Below are 16,785 nucleotides of genomic sequence, written 5' to 3'. Positions count from 1 at the left end.
CCATTATCCTAAGTGAATTAATTCAAAAACAGAAAACCAAATACTATATATTCTCACTTCTAAGTGTCAGCTAAACATTGGGTATACGTGAACACAAAGATGGCAACAACAGACATTGGTGACTCTCAAAGGGAGAAGGCAAAAGTTGAATAACTACCTATCAAGTATTCTATTCACTATTTGGGTGACAGGATCATTAGAAGCCACAACCTCAGCATCATGCAATATATTCATGTAACAAACCTGCACATGTACCCGCTGAATCTAAAATAAAAAATAAAATGAAATATTTTTTTAAAAGAAAACCACTTTGCCTTGTATCTGTTTCAGGATCTTTGGGCCTCCTGTGCCTGGGTATCTAACTTTCTTGCTAGACTTGGGAAGTTTTTATCTAGCATTTTGTTGAAAAGTTTTTCTAACTCTATTATTTTCTCTTTGCCTCTGAGACTCCAAAATTTTGAATATTTGGTCACTTTATGGTGTTCTACATGTCATGTGGGCTTTGTGGATTTTTTAAAACATCTTTTTTATTTTTGTCTATATGAGTTATTTCAAAAGGAAATAGACTACTTTAAATGGATTACTGCACCATTTGTCTCCATTTTAAAATATTACTATGCATTAGGAAGGAATCTAGCCAGGAGGGTTATTTGACCTCATACAGGTATTGCTTTCCCACCTGTATTGCCATTCATCCAAAACTCACTTTGACCCAGCAAGACTCTATTCAGTCATTGACTTCCTTTGGAAAACATACCCACTACCCATATCACTCTAGACTTGGCTTAGATTCCCTTGTGTTATTCTTAGCATTCGTTATACTGTACGGCAATTCTTTGTTTCCTCTATTGGACTGAGAATGCTTCCAGGAACAAGAACAGGCTTCATCTTTTTCTTCCTCAAACAGGGAAGTGCCTGACATGTGGTAAGGCATCCCACAATGTTCAGTGAATCAACAGGAGGTGCAATGGCCAGTGGAACAATTTATACGTACCGCTGTGAAAACGGCCTTCAGAAGTCAGTCGGCTACTAAGCAAATATTTAGAGACACACAGGACAAATCCAATTATTGTCCAACTCCTACACGCCCAGAAAGCATTTTTACTTTACGGCAAGTACAAGCGTCTCACCGCAGATGCCGTAAAAGGGAAAAAAAGCCCACAGCAGGGACAAACATTCCAGTTTTGCGGCCCCGTCAGGGCGGGAAAGTTCCCGGCTGTCGGTTGGAGGGTGGGTCCTCGCCCCGCCCCCTCCGGCCGTACGCTGCGCTTCCGGGAGGAGTGTCCAAAGCTCACGGACCCAGCGCAGGGTGCCGGTTAAGACCCCGCTCCCCATCGCCGGTGCCATGGAGGCGGCGGTGGAGGCAGAAGTGGAAAACGAAGACGGCGACAGCAGCTGCGGGGATGTATGCTTCATGGACAAAGGCCTCCGGAGGTAAAGGGCGCTCCGCAGCCGGGAGCGACCCGCGCACTCCCCAGGGCCGGGGGCCGTGGGCGACTGGCGGCGACAGAGGTGCGGAGGCGCGCCACTGCTTCGCCAAGACCATAAGCGAACGCAGTGTGGCTTTCGGCCGCCCCACTCGTCCAAAACTCCTCTGCCAAAGGGCCAGGGTTGAATGAGCCGTGGATGCCTTCCCGCCCTTGTCTCTTGCCCAGCGTTTCACAAGACCCTGCTTAGCCCTGAAACTGCCCCAGGAACTGCCTTCTCCACCAACTTCTGACCACTCTTTCCTTCTGCTGGTTTTCCCTACTTGTGGTTATTCCTTTGCTTACCGTTTAATTGTTGGGTTCCTCTTGTTCTCTCGTCTTTCATCTTCTCTCTGAAAAAAACCTGATCACATAGTATCTCTGGCAGCTATGAGCGGGCATTCGCTGCTGCCTGTTAGTTTTGCCTCAGTTTGCCTTGCCTCCATTCAAAATCATTTGTCCGTTACAGAGCATTGCAATACATATATGCTTTTTAAAAGTATTAAAATTATTATATTTAGTACGCCGTTTCCCTCTCTCTTGAAGCTCTGGCTTGTGCAAAGCATGTGAGGCACTTGGTTCTGCAGTACTGAAAAGCAGGTCTCCACTCTTACCATTTCTCCAGTTAAACTTTATTTACCTGTACTGAGCTGCAGGCAGTTCCATAGCAGGCTTTTCTGTGCCTTTGCACATGTTGTTCCTTTGTAGCGTGTCCTCTACGTGAACTTTGCTACCAATAACTAAGCAAGTGGTTCTGGATTCTAATTTAAAGTTTGCCAAATGATCCCAAGAAGATGCTGTTCAATGGACATTTTACATTTCTATTTAATACTAGCTGTCATTTCCTGAATGCCATCTATGTATGCATGTTAGATACGTTATCACTAATCCTCACGGCAATTCTGCAAGGTAGTTATTTTTCCCATTTACAAGTGATGAGTGAGTCTCAGAATCTATTAACAATTTATTCATCTTTATACACTTCGTAAAGAATTAAGTTCAGATTCAAACCCATTTTCTGTCTGATTTCACTGTCTGCCTTTTCTACTGTCTCACATTATCTGCACATTATTAATGTCGAGAAACTGAAATGGGTCAGAAAATAAATGGCTGTCATTAAGAGCATGTGTTAATAGCGTAAGGTCTGGCACTAAATAAGAATTCAAGTAAATGACAGAGCAGGGTAATTGGGAAATGCTCCAGGTAGTCACATTGAGAGGTTGCTAGTTTGAAATCTGCAATTGCTTCCCTGCTGTCAGAGTTAGGTTTCCTGCAGCTGTAAGATAGCTGCTACTGAACCTACAGCAGATGCCTATGACATTGTGTGTCCCTGTTCCTGGCCGTGCCTCCCTTCCAGCAACTCCAAACGGTGTGCACTGTAGTTTGCCTTCCTGGAACTACTATCTTCAGGAGAAGCTTCACTTATAAATAGTAATTGGAGTGAAGATATGAGTTCTGTTTTGGGGAGATGTGTTTCAACTTTCAACAAGGGAGGACAGGGACTTTTGCAATAGAAATTGCAATAACATGGTTTCTTTGAAAATGCAATAGACTGTGGATTAACTAGCTATTGCATTCAAAGAAAATAAGGTTATCTCTCCAGCATGAGATCTGGATTTACATTCGCTCTGTTAACATAACTGTAAGAATTTGGGTAAGCTATTTTAATTTCTATAAACTTCTGTATCCTTAAGATACCCACTGCATAGAGTTATTGTGAGAATTAATTGAGGTAAGAAAACTGAGAAAGGTTGTCATTTGCTCAAGTCACACAGCAAAACCATGGTAGAAAGCAGATTCGAACTGGGATATTAAGATTCCAAAACCTTTACAGTTATTGACTACTCTTCAGAACTGCCTACAATATATGCTGATGACTGCACAAAAGAGTTAGAAATGCCTACTGTCACTTGCCTCCCTTGAGCAGTTTCTTGTTTGTATAAATAATCCAAATACTTGGTTGTGTTGTAAGAAGCACCATGTTTTGTGAGACATTTCAAAGTTACCACAAATAGGAAAGATTTCATTCTAGGATGAATAGAGTACATAATTAGTATCTACATACTGTTTGGTTAATTTTACTTATTTGGTCTCACTTTTAAAACCCATTTTTTAAAATTATTTTTATAATATATATTTTCTTTTATAGCATATCAGAATTATCTTTAGGTTCAACTCTTCATGCCGTCAACCTTCATTGCAATAACATCTCCAAGATCGAAGCCATTGATCATATTTGGAATTTACGACATCTAGATCTGTCATCTAATCAAATAAGTCAAATTGAAGGGCTAAACACACTGACAAAACTTTGCACATTAAATTTGTCCTGCAATTTGATTACAAAAGTAGAAGGTTTGTAAGTGATTTTCATATAGCACTTAGCATACGGGAAATGATTTAAGTCCATTTTTCCCCAAAAGAATGGAATAAATATTATTATCATAAACTCTTTAAAAAATTGAGTCGGAAACTCAATATACAAAATATTTTCTTCCAAAAAAGTCTCAATTTTTTTTAAATTCTGTTTTTTTAAAATACCAATAAAATTTATTTTGCTGTTACCTGACTGGATTTACTTCAGAACAGCTTGAAATAACATTGTAATGCTATCTCTCTCTAATTAATTATTTAAATTTTAAAAGGCTTTATTTTATTTTACCTTTTTTTTTTTTAGGACTTGAAGAACTAATTAATCTTACTAGACTAAATTTATCTTATAACCAAATAAGTGATCTTAGTGGTAAGTAGAAATGCTTATGTTTTCTGTATGCTAAATGTTTTGCTATATATGATAACAGCTCAGCTAAGCATATTGGTAATCTCTGAATATTAGCCTAATTTTTAGCCAAAGAGCTCATCTAGAGAGTGTACTCCAGTCATAAATCTATTTTGTTGGTGCCAAAACCACAGCTGAGTACAAAATAGAAGTAAAAACCAAGGTAATCAGTAGCAGGAATAGCTTGATTGGAAAGGACCCAGTTTAAGGGAATATGTTTTAATTTTAGCTAATTACTTTACTGTTATATAGAGAGGAATAGTTCGAATAGAACTTTCCACAGTGATAAAAATGTTCTAAACCTGTACTGTTTGGTGTGGCAGCCAGTAGCCAAATGTGGTTATTGAGCACTTGAAATGTAGCTAATGCAACTTAAGGACCAAATTAGTATTTTATTTAATTTTAATTTAAAAATTAAAAGCCACATGTAGCTAATGGCTACCATTTTTAACAGTGACATTATGCAGCATTTCAAAGGCTGTTGCAAATTAAGGAACAAATAAAATGATATTTTCTTTTTGTATATAATGTAGCTAAGATGATTTTTAAAGTACCTTTTTAGTTGATTAAAGTGATGTAGCTGATAAGGTGAACAGTTTCATGACTATTTTTAGAATTATCAGTTAGAACTAGCAGAATTCCTCTAGTATCTTCCAATCCTTATCAATATTTGAAACAATTTGATTCATTTGTTGACTTTTCTTCCCCACTAAAAGAATACTACCCTATGACAGCTGCCTAGTATACAAAAAATAATAAGACCTTGTGTGTACCCTTAAGCTGAAGTAACAACTGTATTTTAATTTTTTAAAACCTTTTTTCCTCCAAAGACATGCAATATTAGAACTGAGTTTCAACTCTGGCTTTGTCATTACCATGTAATGCTGAGTAAGGTATTTATTCTTTGGATGCAATTTCCTTATCTAAAAAATGTGAATGGATAAGATAGTTCATTCTCTTAGTACATATTTATGAAGATCACTATATCGAACACTCTGTTAGAGTGGTGGAAACAACAACAACAGTAAGATAAGTCACAGGGCTTAGATTGTACTGGGGAAGAAAAACAGCCCCCCAAAAAAATCAGCAAAAGATTTGAACAGACACTTCACCAAGAAGATATATAAATGGCAAGTAAGCCATGAAAAAAAAAATGGTTGGTATCCTTAGTCATTAATGAAATGCAAATTAAAACCATAATGGGATACCATTTCACAACCAAAATAGCTAAGATAGTGACAGTGCTGGTGAGATTGTGAAGCAGCTGAAACTTGCATACATTGCTAGTAGATTTTAAATGGTACAACTACTTTTTGAAATTAAAAACCATGTTTTTAAATTTGAGATAGTCTTGCTCTGGAGTGCAACGGTGTAGTCCTGGCTCACTGCAGCCTCTGCCTCCTGTGCTCCAGCAATTCTCCTGTCTCAGTCTCCTGATTAGCTGGAACTACAGGCATGCTTCACCACACCTGACTAATTTTTAGTATTTTTACTAAAGACAGGGTTTCGCCATGTTGGCCAGGCTGGTCTTGAACTCCTGGCCTCAAGTGATCTGCCCACCTCATCCTCCCAAAAGGCTGAGATTACAGACATGAGCCTGTAGTGGCTGCCAAGATTGACAGTTTCTTGTAATGGTAAACATTCACTTAAATATAATTTTACAGTCTGACTCTTAGGTATTTACCCAAGAGAAATTAAAATGTGTCCACTCAAAGACCTGTAAATGAATGTTTTATATGATTACATAGCTTTTCATATGATTGTGTTTATGTTTTTGTTCATCATCCCTAACAACTGGAATCAACTCATATGTCCATCAACTGACAAATGGATAAACAAATCATAATACATCCAGACAGTGGAATACGAAAAAAGAAATAAAAAGGAATGAACAGTGATACATGCAGCAACACAAATAAGTTTAAAAATAATTATTCTAAGTGAAAGGAGCCAGGCACAAAAGGCACACTGTATGATTTTGTTTATGTGACATTCTTAGAAAGGGAAAGCTATAGGGCCAGAAATTAGAAATTGTTGGTTTTCAGGCCTAGAGATGGTGAGAGAAGATTGATTACATAGTAACATGAGGGAATTTTTGGAGATAATGGAAATATTCTGTATTCCAATTGTAGTGATTACACAACTGTATATATTTGCCAAAATACATCAAACTATATACCAGAAAGGATCAGCCTTAGTGAATAATAAGGACTAGAAGAAAGTAAAAGTGGCAACGATTTAAGTTCTAATAGATGATTCTTAGAATGATAATATTTTATATATTCAGAAACATGTCAATAAATAACAGTGCCTTCGTATGGTAAAAGCATACAAAGACAGGAAGACAGGATCAAGCTTGCTGTGTAAGAAAGAAGGCCAGTATGCTAGGGTATAGCAAATGAATGATTCTTATGGAAAGAAAAGAGATGAGAACATAGGTAGAAGTCAGGTCACAGACGGCTTTGTAAGCAGGGTGAGGAGATTGTATTTTATTCTAGGTACAATAAGAAGCCATTCGAGGGTATTAAATAAGGCGGTGACATAATTTATGTTTTTTAAAGATCACTTTGGCTGCTGAGTGGAGACAGATTTTAGGTGGGTGGGAATGAAAGTCAGGTAGCCAGTTAGGAGGCTAATCCAAGGGGCTAGATGAGAGATGATGATACCTGGGCTAAGGTAGAAATAGTCTAGAGGAGTAAATAGATATGTTTTGCAGGTGAAGTTCATATGACTTGCTGATAGACTGGGATGAGGAAATGTAGGAAAAAGGAATCAAAGATAACTAATTATGAGTCTTCTCTGGATTAAGAGGAGGATCATGTTACTGTTGACTGACATGGGAAAGATTGGGAGAGGAGCAGGTTTAGAGATGAGGGGATAAGAATTAAGGATCCTGTCTTAAATTTGAGTACACTATCCAACATGTATATGTATGCATACAATCTGCATTTCGAAGGTGGGGAGGGAGGGTCATGGTTGGAGTTATAGATTTGACATTTAAAAGTACTCAACAATGCTTGTAGCCATGAAACTAGAGGAGATTGTGGAGAGTATGTAGTTAGAGGTGGAGAATGAGACCTGGGGAAGCATAAGGGAATCATAAAATTGAAGCATAAGAGAACCATAAAATTGAAACATAAGAGGAAGAACCAGGAACATGGAACAAGGACTTACAAATGTGATGGTTAATAAGAAATACTGAGTACTATGAGAATGTATGACAGGAATATCAGACCTCATGGAGAGTGGTCAGAGAAGACTTTTCTGAGGATGTGACAGAAAGGTGAGTAGAAGTTAGCCCAACCAAGAAAATAAAAGAAAAGAGTATTTCAGTTAGGTTGAAGAAACTGAAAAGAAAAGGTGAGTAAAGTTGAATGTGGAGAGTGCTAAACCAAACAAAATTGTAAGTGCCCTCCGAGGAACTGTGTAGAATGTATCTCACAATAGTCCTTCCTAAAGAAGGGAAACTGGGGCATTCATTCACTAACAGTCCCTTTCATAGAGGACAGCCCTTGAAGGCATTACCTTCCTCAACTTGCAGACTGTGCCTTTGCTCAACAAGCTCTCTCCATTTCGGAGGAAGTTCTGAGGCAGGGAAAAACAAACTGTAAGTGCTTGAAGGGTACAATGGCAATGGACGATTAGCACTTATCCATGGCAGCTGCAGCCGATGTCCAAGATGGGCCAGGCACCAATAGCAACTGCTACAAAATGTTCTAGATAAGCTTGTGCAAGAAATATTACCAGGGAATTAAATAAATGCTAATGTATTTATTTTATATTCAAACCAACAAAATTGAAGGGTTTGCTTGTGTCTGCTAATCAAGTTTGCTGTGTTGAAAGAGCCTAAAATCATTGCTTTATGCTTTTTCTCATGAGTGTGCATGAACCTGGGGAGGTTCTTTTGATTTATTTTGTTTTGAAGAGAACCAGAACCCAAGAACCTCAGGGACTTAAGGCCTCAAAGAAATATTAAATTTGTGGTTCCTCAAGACAACAGTTAACTTTACTGATAGCCTATTCATTAGATGTAGCTGTTCACAGCAAGATCTTATTAATGCTGCCCATTTGCCTCTAAAAGTATAACCTATCTAGCAATTACTTCTAATTAGCTATTGGAAAGACTATTGCTGTGGCATTTAAAGAATTATTTTTCTATTGCAGGGTTGATACCCCTTCATGGAATTAAGCATAAACTTAGGTATATTGATCTACATAGTAATTGTATAGATAGTATCCATCACTTACTTCAGTGTACGGTAGGATTGCACTTCCTGACCAATCTTATTTTGGAGAAAGATGGAGATGATAATCCTGTCTGTCGACTACCAGGTATGAACAATTAAATATTTTTTCTAACAGTTAATATTCAAAGCTTCTTTATTTTTCTGAAATTGGCATTCATAACCTCATTTTAGTCTTCAGCTTTGCAATATTTTCTGTATTGGGGAAAACATGATTACAAGTAAAATTAGTGTATTAAAACAAACTAATGACTGTTACAGAACACAAGATGAACAGCTCAATAATTCTCCTATTTAGGCAGCTCCATATTTGATAGGTGAGTGCCTCAAAATTAAATTATACCATTATGGTATAGTCTATTAATAATAGTGTAATACTATGCAGTCACAAAAAAGAATATAGAATTTCTTCATTTACTAATGGACAACTATGTCCACGATACATTAAGAGGATAAAAGCAGTTTGCAAAGTACTACGTACCATAGGCCACCATTTGTGTGTAAAGGGTACCACACATACACAGACACATACACATACGTACATACATATATATGTATACACACGTGCGTGTGTGTGTGTGTGTGTGTGTGTGTGCTGAGTATATATATAAAACATCTAGAAGAATACACACATAAAAATATTGATGATATTGGCTAACTCCAGGAAAGGGAACTGGGTAACTGGTGATTAAGAAATGGGAAAATTTTTTTACTATGTTCCTTTTGAATTTCATATTATGTGACTTTATTATATCGTTGTTAAATGATTTTGTTTTAAGAAAGCTTAATAGATAGAGATGCTGGTGCTGCTGAAATGCTATTTGAGCCAATTGGGAATCAGTCAAGTTGGCAAAGATAAAGCAAACCAGACTATTATTTCTAGAACTAACTTATCTCATATTGCTTAACCAAACAATAAGAGAGAAACATGTAGAATGTGAATATACATTCTTAAGATCTACTTGAGTACAAGTTAGCTACAGAGGCTTCATTTTGTCATTCATATGCAACTATAAGAAGGCTTTTTGCAGCATGGAAACCTGCATTGGTAGTTTTATTTCACAGAAGAAAATAGAATACATTTGATCATTGCTTTCCTGAAGTGCAAAACATTTTCTGATGTTTTCCATAAAGTCTCCCAGAAAATCAGGACAGATTTGAGAGTTTTCTCAGGAAACCATTTCCTTGAAAGAAAACCATATTGCTAAAACCTTGCATTTTTCTTTTCTCTGCTAAACCCTCAGATTGGATTTTGTTTGTTTGTTTGTTTTGGTTTGGTTTGGTTTTGAGACGGGGTCTTGCCCTGTTTCCCAGGCTAGAGTGCAATGGTGCGATCTCGGCTCACCGCAACCTTCACCACCCAGGTTCAAGGAATTCTGTCTCAGCCTCCCAAGTAGCTGGGCTTACAGGCATCCGCCACTATGCCCAGCTAATTTTTGTATTTTTTAAGAGCAGACAGGGTTTCACCATGTTGGCCAGGATGGTCTTGAATTCCTGACATCAGGTGATCCACCTGCCTCAGCCTTCCAATTTGCCAGACTTCTTTCTTACTTTTGCAATTCTTCAACCACTTCGTTGGTCTTTATTAGAAATACTTAGTTTTAAAATTACATTTAAGCAATATTAAAGTGCTTCTGTTAGCCTTAGTACCAAGTGAATGTTAATTTGTCAGATTTCTGTTTAATTCTTCTTAGGGAAAATAAATATATTATCCTTGATTACTTGATAGCTCACCTGCCTTAATATTAGTTATGTGTAATTTAAACAGAAGAAAGAGGGTATTCTGCTCATGCTGAGACCTCACTAGGGAAATTCTGGCACTTTAGTCATTATCCACATCATCCTGCTTTATGTTTATTTATGTTATTTATATTAATCGTATTAAAAAAATAAACAAAAGACATATTTAGCTTCCTTCCTAGAATAAATTTGTACTAGCTTCATGCATTATATATTTAAAGAAATTTTTTAGAGATGGTTACTTTAACTTTTTAAAGTTCATCAGGAAGGTTGTTTGAGAGGGATAGAGAATAGAGAGAAGTGTTTTGTTTCTTTTATATTTCGTGATTTATATTTTAATGATTAAATGGTGGAGAAGTTGAATAAGTAACAAGTTTACTATTTACTTTCTGGAACTAATTTTATCATTTGGGGGATATATCTGGTAGCTGATAAATTTAGTTTCTTCTAGAAATAATTGACTTGTTTTTTAAAAAATATTTTTCATTTTGAATGATTTGTTTCCAAGGGTATAGAGCAGTTATTCTCCAGACTTTGCCACAACTTAGAATTCTAGATTGCAAGAACATATTTGGTGAACCAGTAAATTTGACAGAAATAAATTCATCACAGCTGCAGTGCCTAGAAGGTCTTTTGGATAATTTAGTTTCTTCTGAATCTCCCATAAATATAAGTGAAGATGAGGTAAAGTATTTACTTTCTTTTTCCTAATGCAGAAAACACATTCAAATTTTAATAAGTGAATATAAATTAAAAAGATTTTGGTTTGTTTCTATGTCATAGATCATTGATAGAAGGCCAGTGGTAACAGCACCCATCGATGAGTTAGCACCCTTGGAACAGTTTGCAGGTACACCAAGAGATGCTGCCTTGACGTCTTTAATGTCTGTGTGTCCATCTTCTGAACCAGAGAAAATTCATCATGAAAGCGACTTGCAGAATGAGATAAAACTTCAGAAATTAGATGATCAAATTTTACAACTACTAAATGAAGTAACTATTTTTCCTACTTCTCTATAGACATGTTTATTGAAGAAAACATAGTTAAGAAAATGTAACAAAAATTATGTACTAGCTGTCCAACCTATCTTAATGCATCAGTGTTTTATGGATTTTTGTTTTCCTCTACAAAAATAGTGTTCTATTATTGCATAGTGGAAGAAAAAGGTAACATATAAAATTTTCACTCATTTTACTTGTCTTCCTTTTACATCTTCTTTATGTAATTTCTTTGTCTTGTTCTGCAGTACTTCACATTGCTTCCATTCCACCCACTTTTTATTTCTGCCATAACCAAGGGGGAAACTCTTCAGACTCAATGTTACTTAGCATAAAGGATACATGAGCTGCTTTTGGCCTCTACTATCTCTTCAGTGGTTTAATGGTCAAAATCACTTCTACAACTTATACATAAATGGCAAGTTAATTTACATAGTTCCTTTAACAATTTCATTTTCCAGTAGACCATCACCTAATCAATCTATACTTTCCTGAGCTGTTAATCCTTTTTTACCCCTGGTACTGAATCTCTAGTTTTTAGAATCTGTGAACTATGTGTATGAACTACAGTTCCTAGAATTTACTGCTATTCAGGTCTCCAACCCACGTTCCAGTATTCTTGTTATCATCCACAGTGGTGGTGGTTCTCTTGGGTACCACGCCTATCTGACTACAATGGATTATTACTTTACTTGCCTTCTAATTGGGTGTAGGATAGAACGATAGTTGTATAGGTCAAAGAGGCTATTAGTCAAATGTTAGTTCGACTTAGAAATTTTGTAGCTAAGTTATTCTTACTAATTTTTTTTTAAAGTCAGTGTCTTACTCTGTCACCCAAGCTGGAGTATGGTGGCACGAGCATAGCTGACTGCAGCCTTAAACTCCTGGGCCCAAGAATCTTCCCACCTTAGCCTCCTAAGTAGCTGGGACTACAGGCACATTCCACCATGCCTAATTTTTAAATTTTTTTGTGTGGAGACTGGGTCTCGCTTTGTTGCCCAGGCTGGTCTCAAACCCCTGGCTTCAAGTGATCCTCCCACCTCAGCCTCTTAAAGTAGTGGGATTACAGGCATAACTAAATTTTCTTAGTCAAAATATTTTCTCAAATTAGGAAGGGGGAAGGAGTGGAAAATGCGTATGAAATGTTTATGGTTCAGGAAGTTTTTAATCCTGATCTATAATGTATATAATATTAACAATGCGGGATAAACAAGATCTGCCTTAGGTGAGTAAAAGTGAATAAGGCTGTGAGGATTCTGTGTTTCAGAAGTCCATAAAGATTTCAGTTTGAGACATATAATGCTAGCCTACATATTCTTTGACATCATTGATACTATATGGCTGGACTTTTGGACTCCTCCATTTCCTCAGGTTTCATCTTTCATCTCTTCTAATGGCTGACTCTTCTATCAATGAAAGAACTTAGATTGAAGTTTAATTATTTTAATTTGAAGTGAACGTTTCAGTTTCTCATAGGCTGCTCTAATTTTATTCTTATGACAACCCAATCAAATAGACAGAGATTAATGTATTATTGTCCTTGTTATAATAGAACATATATATATAAGAAGCTCCAGAGTTTAAATCACTTATTTAAAAATACTTTGTTAGTAAGACAGTTGAGCTCAAAACTCCTATCTCCATGTGTCCAATCAAATTATTCAACTATATCATGCTTCTTACTCACTTTTGGTGCTATTTCTTTCTACTTTGTTAACCAAAAACAGGAGTCTATCTATCTTGAAAGAAAATTGATTCACTGCTATATATATTTAAAATGTTTAAGAAAATGACTTTTATTCACTCTCTTAGTGGTGTAAAGAATAAACATGCAGTTTGAATTTCATTGAGCTGTGTATACACTCAAATGAAATGATACTCATCTCGAGTATCAATTTATAAAGTTATAACATTACTGCAGTGTGCTGTACTGTAACAAAGACATTTATTCTTCTTAATAATGGGACTTATAATTACCCCCACTGATTTGGGAAATTTTATGTCCTTGAAAAGCTGTTTTGCCTTTAATTTAGTTTTTCTCCAACATTCTGTTATGACCATTTTTATTCTTCAGCATTTTTATTACCAAGTAATTATTCCATTGTATGGATATATCACATCTTATTTATCCTTTTGTCAGTTGATAGACATTTGAGTAGCCTCTACTTTTGGTTATTATGATATTTCTATGAATATTTATGTATCAACTTTTGTATAGACATAAGTTTTCCTTTCTCTTGGCTATCTACCTAGAAGTAGAATTGCTGGATCGTATGTTTAACCTTTGGAGGAACTGCCAGACTTTCCAAAGTAACTGCACCATTTTACATCTTCACCAGCAGTATATGAAGGTTCTAATTTTTCCACATCCTTGCTATCTTGTTTTTATATGTTATTTACATTATAGCCATCCTAGTGGGTGTAAAGGCATATTTCATCATGGCATCCATTTACTCTTAACTTGTTTGTGTCTTTACATTTAAATGTGTTTTGTGGACAGAAAATAGGTGAGTCTTATTTTTAAGTCCCATCTGGCCATCACTTCTTTTGAAGAGTCCATTAAAATTTAATCATTATTGAAGTTGGATTAGGGTCTGCCATTTTATTATGTTTGTTTTATAGTCATTTTCTTCCTCTCCTACTTTCTGTTGGATAATTTTTAGAATTCAGTTAAAACATATTTTTAATTCTTTTGTTAGTTTTTCAGTCATACTTCTCTAGGTTTTGTTTTGATCTGGTTGCTCTAAAAAAAGATTTTAAACAGTCTACTTAGAGTTAATACCCTGTTACTTCAAGTAAAATGTTTCAACAGTATTTGTATTTATCTGTATATAAATCATCTGTGATGCTCTTTTTCTTCTTGAGGATTCAAATTTCCATCTGGTGTTGTATCCCTTCAGCCAGGACTTTTACAACTTTGTAATGTTACATCTGTGGATAGCAGTCTGTTTCACCTTTATTCTTCGCGGACATTTCCGCTGAATGTAGAATTCTCAATTGACAATTTTTTTTTCAGTACTCTCCCTGGCCTCCATAGTTTTGAGTGCAAAGTTGGCATTAATTCAGATGCTTAATTGCTTGTATGTAACATGCCATTTTTCTTTGGCTACTGTCAAGAGTTTGTCTCTCTTTGGTTTTCAGCAATTTGACTGCATTATGCCTAAGGATGGTTTTCTTCATATTTACCCTGCATGGGGTTTCTCTATGCTTCCTGAATCTGTAATTTTATGTTTTTACTTAATTTTGGAAATTTCTTCCAATATTTCTTCTGCCGTATTCTCTCCTCTCGTTTTCCGATTCCATGTAGACTTTTTTATATCATCCCAAAATTCCCTGAGGCTCCATAAATTTTGTCAACTTTCAGTTTTCTGTATTATTCATATCAAATAATCTCCATTGAACTAGCTTCAGGTTCACATACCCTGTCTTTATTGCCACACTCTGCTATTAATCCCAGTCAGTTTCTACTTAAGACATTGTATTTTTCAGTTATAGAATTTCTATTTTTTACAATGCTATTTCTGAGCTGAGTTTTCTTATCTTTTCATTTTTGACAAGAATATTTCTTATTATCTCATTGAACATCGCTATTTGATCGCTATTTTAAAGTTCTCGTTTGCTTATTCAAACATTTGAGTCATCTCAGGTTTGGTGTTCGTTGATCACCTTTTCTCTTGACAGTAGGTCATTTTCTTGGTTCTTCCTGTGGTGAGCAATTTTGAAGTGCGTCTGGACGTCATAAATGTTTCATCATGGGTACTCTAAATTTGGTTATAGCCCTCCAAAAGTGTTGACATTTTTGTTTTAGTAAGCATTAAACTTGGTTTAACTTGGATTGTATGTTTTTCTTTTAGGTAGCAGTTCAAATTTCATTTATTTTGTTCTTTGCTGGGCAACTTAGAGTCCACCCCATACTGCCCTCTGCTTCTTCAGGCCCTGAAGTCTGTGATTTTTCCTACCTGAGGTTTAGACACCCTGCATGGTGCTTATTGTGATACATTCTCAGGCTAAAAACCATAAAGAAATAGAAGCACCCTCATTCTGGTCCATTTTCCAAGTGTCAGTTCCCCTCTAGAATAATCCTACTTTTGTTCACTTTCCAAGGTCTTCAAGTTGTTTTTTTTTTATTTTTGTTTTGTTTTGTTTGTATTTTTTCCAGAGTTTATAATTGTTATCTGCAGGAAAGTCAACATGGTAGAAGCTTGCTTGTCCATACCAGAAGCTGAATTCCCTCCCTGCCTTTAATTGCAAACATTTCTAGTTTATAAACCTTTAATCATATAAAAAGCTGTAATATTTCAGACAATTTCCAATTTCAGTCATTTTTAACTGAACTTTTAACAAACTTTGTTGTCTTTTTAAATTCTAGACTTCTAATTCAATAGATAATGTTCCTGAGAAAGACCCCAGACCAAAAAGAGACACAGATATAACTTCTGAAAGTGACTATGGAAACAGAAAAGAATGCAATAGAAAAGTTCCTCGAAGATCAAAAATCCCGTATTATCCCAAAACTATTCAAACTATTAAGCACCACAATAAAAACTACAACTCTTTTGTAAGGTACTTGTTTTAGTTTTAGAAATTTAAATAAGGCACATATAAGCGAGTAATGCTGGCTTCTCTCTTGAAGCTATCCCATGGTGATATTTGTTACTTTACTAATACTGAAGATTTGATTTTTCAGCCTAGTAGGTTCAGATTTGCTAGGTACATTCATATAAATTTATATAAAAGGATCCCTTTCTCTGTGTATATACCTAAGTTGCAAAATTAATGTATAAACTTTTTCATAGCATGAAGAATACTGATCTTAGAACTGGAATACCTTAGTTTAATCTAGATGTAGTTCAATCAAAAACAACGTATGTGGTTTTAGCTTGATTTGAACTAATGTTATTAGTTCAAATTCCACTGCATTCATTTACATTGTGAAATAAGACTGGTACAATCGAGTCTGTGACTAGCCTTTTCTGTTTGTAGGCAGATATAGATGGAAAGCCAAGTCCTAGTCATATGATACTTACTGAGTTTAGAATTAAATGTGAATAAGATGAATATGTTTAATGCCATAAGGACAAGGAACACCAATGTCTGTACTTTCATAATTGGGATCACCATGACAAATGGTTCAGAAATGACTACTCTGGGATAGTTTCAATAAACTTTTGTCTCCGTAATTCTCCTTTTGAAAAGCTTATTTTGTTGTCCTGTTGTTGGATACTTCCATACCTACCCAGTTATATTTTACATACACACACACACACACACACACAGCCATTCAGTTCACTTCAAACACTGTACTTTTTTCCAGGACATACCCTGGAATTTCTCTGGTCCTACCAAGTGAGAGAATCTATTAACTTTGATCCATTATGTGTCAATTTTAAACTTTTCACTCCCAAAGAGTAATTCTATTTACTGTCTTTTCAAGTTCTTGGGTACCATAGTCCTGAGTACTCACAGTACTTTTTAAATTATTCTGATACATCCAAGAATTCTACCCTACCTGAAAATGTTGAACACTGAACATTTATTAAATCATTATCTTTTTTAA

At 35.8% G+C, this 16,785-nt stretch overlaps 1 protein-coding gene across 3 annotated transcripts in view; it reads left to right on the top strand.

Moving 5' to 3' along the window:
• Window positions 1–1,144: 1,144 nt before the first annotated feature.
• LRRCC1 (leucine rich repeat and coiled-coil centrosomal protein 1) overlaps window positions 1,145–16,785 on the top strand; it is a 36,620-nt gene continuing 20,979 nt past the window's right edge. The window contains exons 1-7 of one of the 3 annotated variants that reach the window (XM_017521821.2): window positions 1,145–1,434; window positions 3,616–3,821; window positions 4,144–4,209; window positions 8,410–8,577; window positions 10,738–10,913; window positions 11,013–11,222; window positions 15,598–15,791. In XM_017521821.2, the coding sequence (XP_017377310.1) occupies window positions 1,346–1,434; window positions 3,616–3,821; window positions 4,144–4,209; window positions 8,410–8,577; window positions 10,738–10,913; window positions 11,013–11,222; window positions 15,598–15,791 (1,109 nt within the window). In that variant the 5' untranslated portion in view covers window positions 1,145–1,345. Of the gene's footprint in view, window positions 1,435–1,768; window positions 2,376–3,615; window positions 3,822–4,143; window positions 4,210–8,409; window positions 8,578–10,737; window positions 10,914–11,012; window positions 11,223–15,597; window positions 15,792–16,785 lie in introns of those variants that run through there. The other 2 variants (XM_017521822.2, XM_037736076.1) reach the window with 2 other exon arrangements.

This window comes from Cebus imitator, unplaced genomic scaffold, assembly GCF_001604975.1.
Source record: "Cebus imitator isolate Cc_AM_T3 unplaced genomic scaffold, Cebus_imitator-1.0 Scaffold22, whole genome shotgun sequence".
In the NCBI taxonomy this organism is placed as follows: domain Eukaryota; kingdom Metazoa; phylum Chordata; class Mammalia; order Primates; family Cebidae; genus Cebus; species Cebus imitator.
This window is presented reverse-complemented; position numbering and strand designations above follow the sequence as displayed.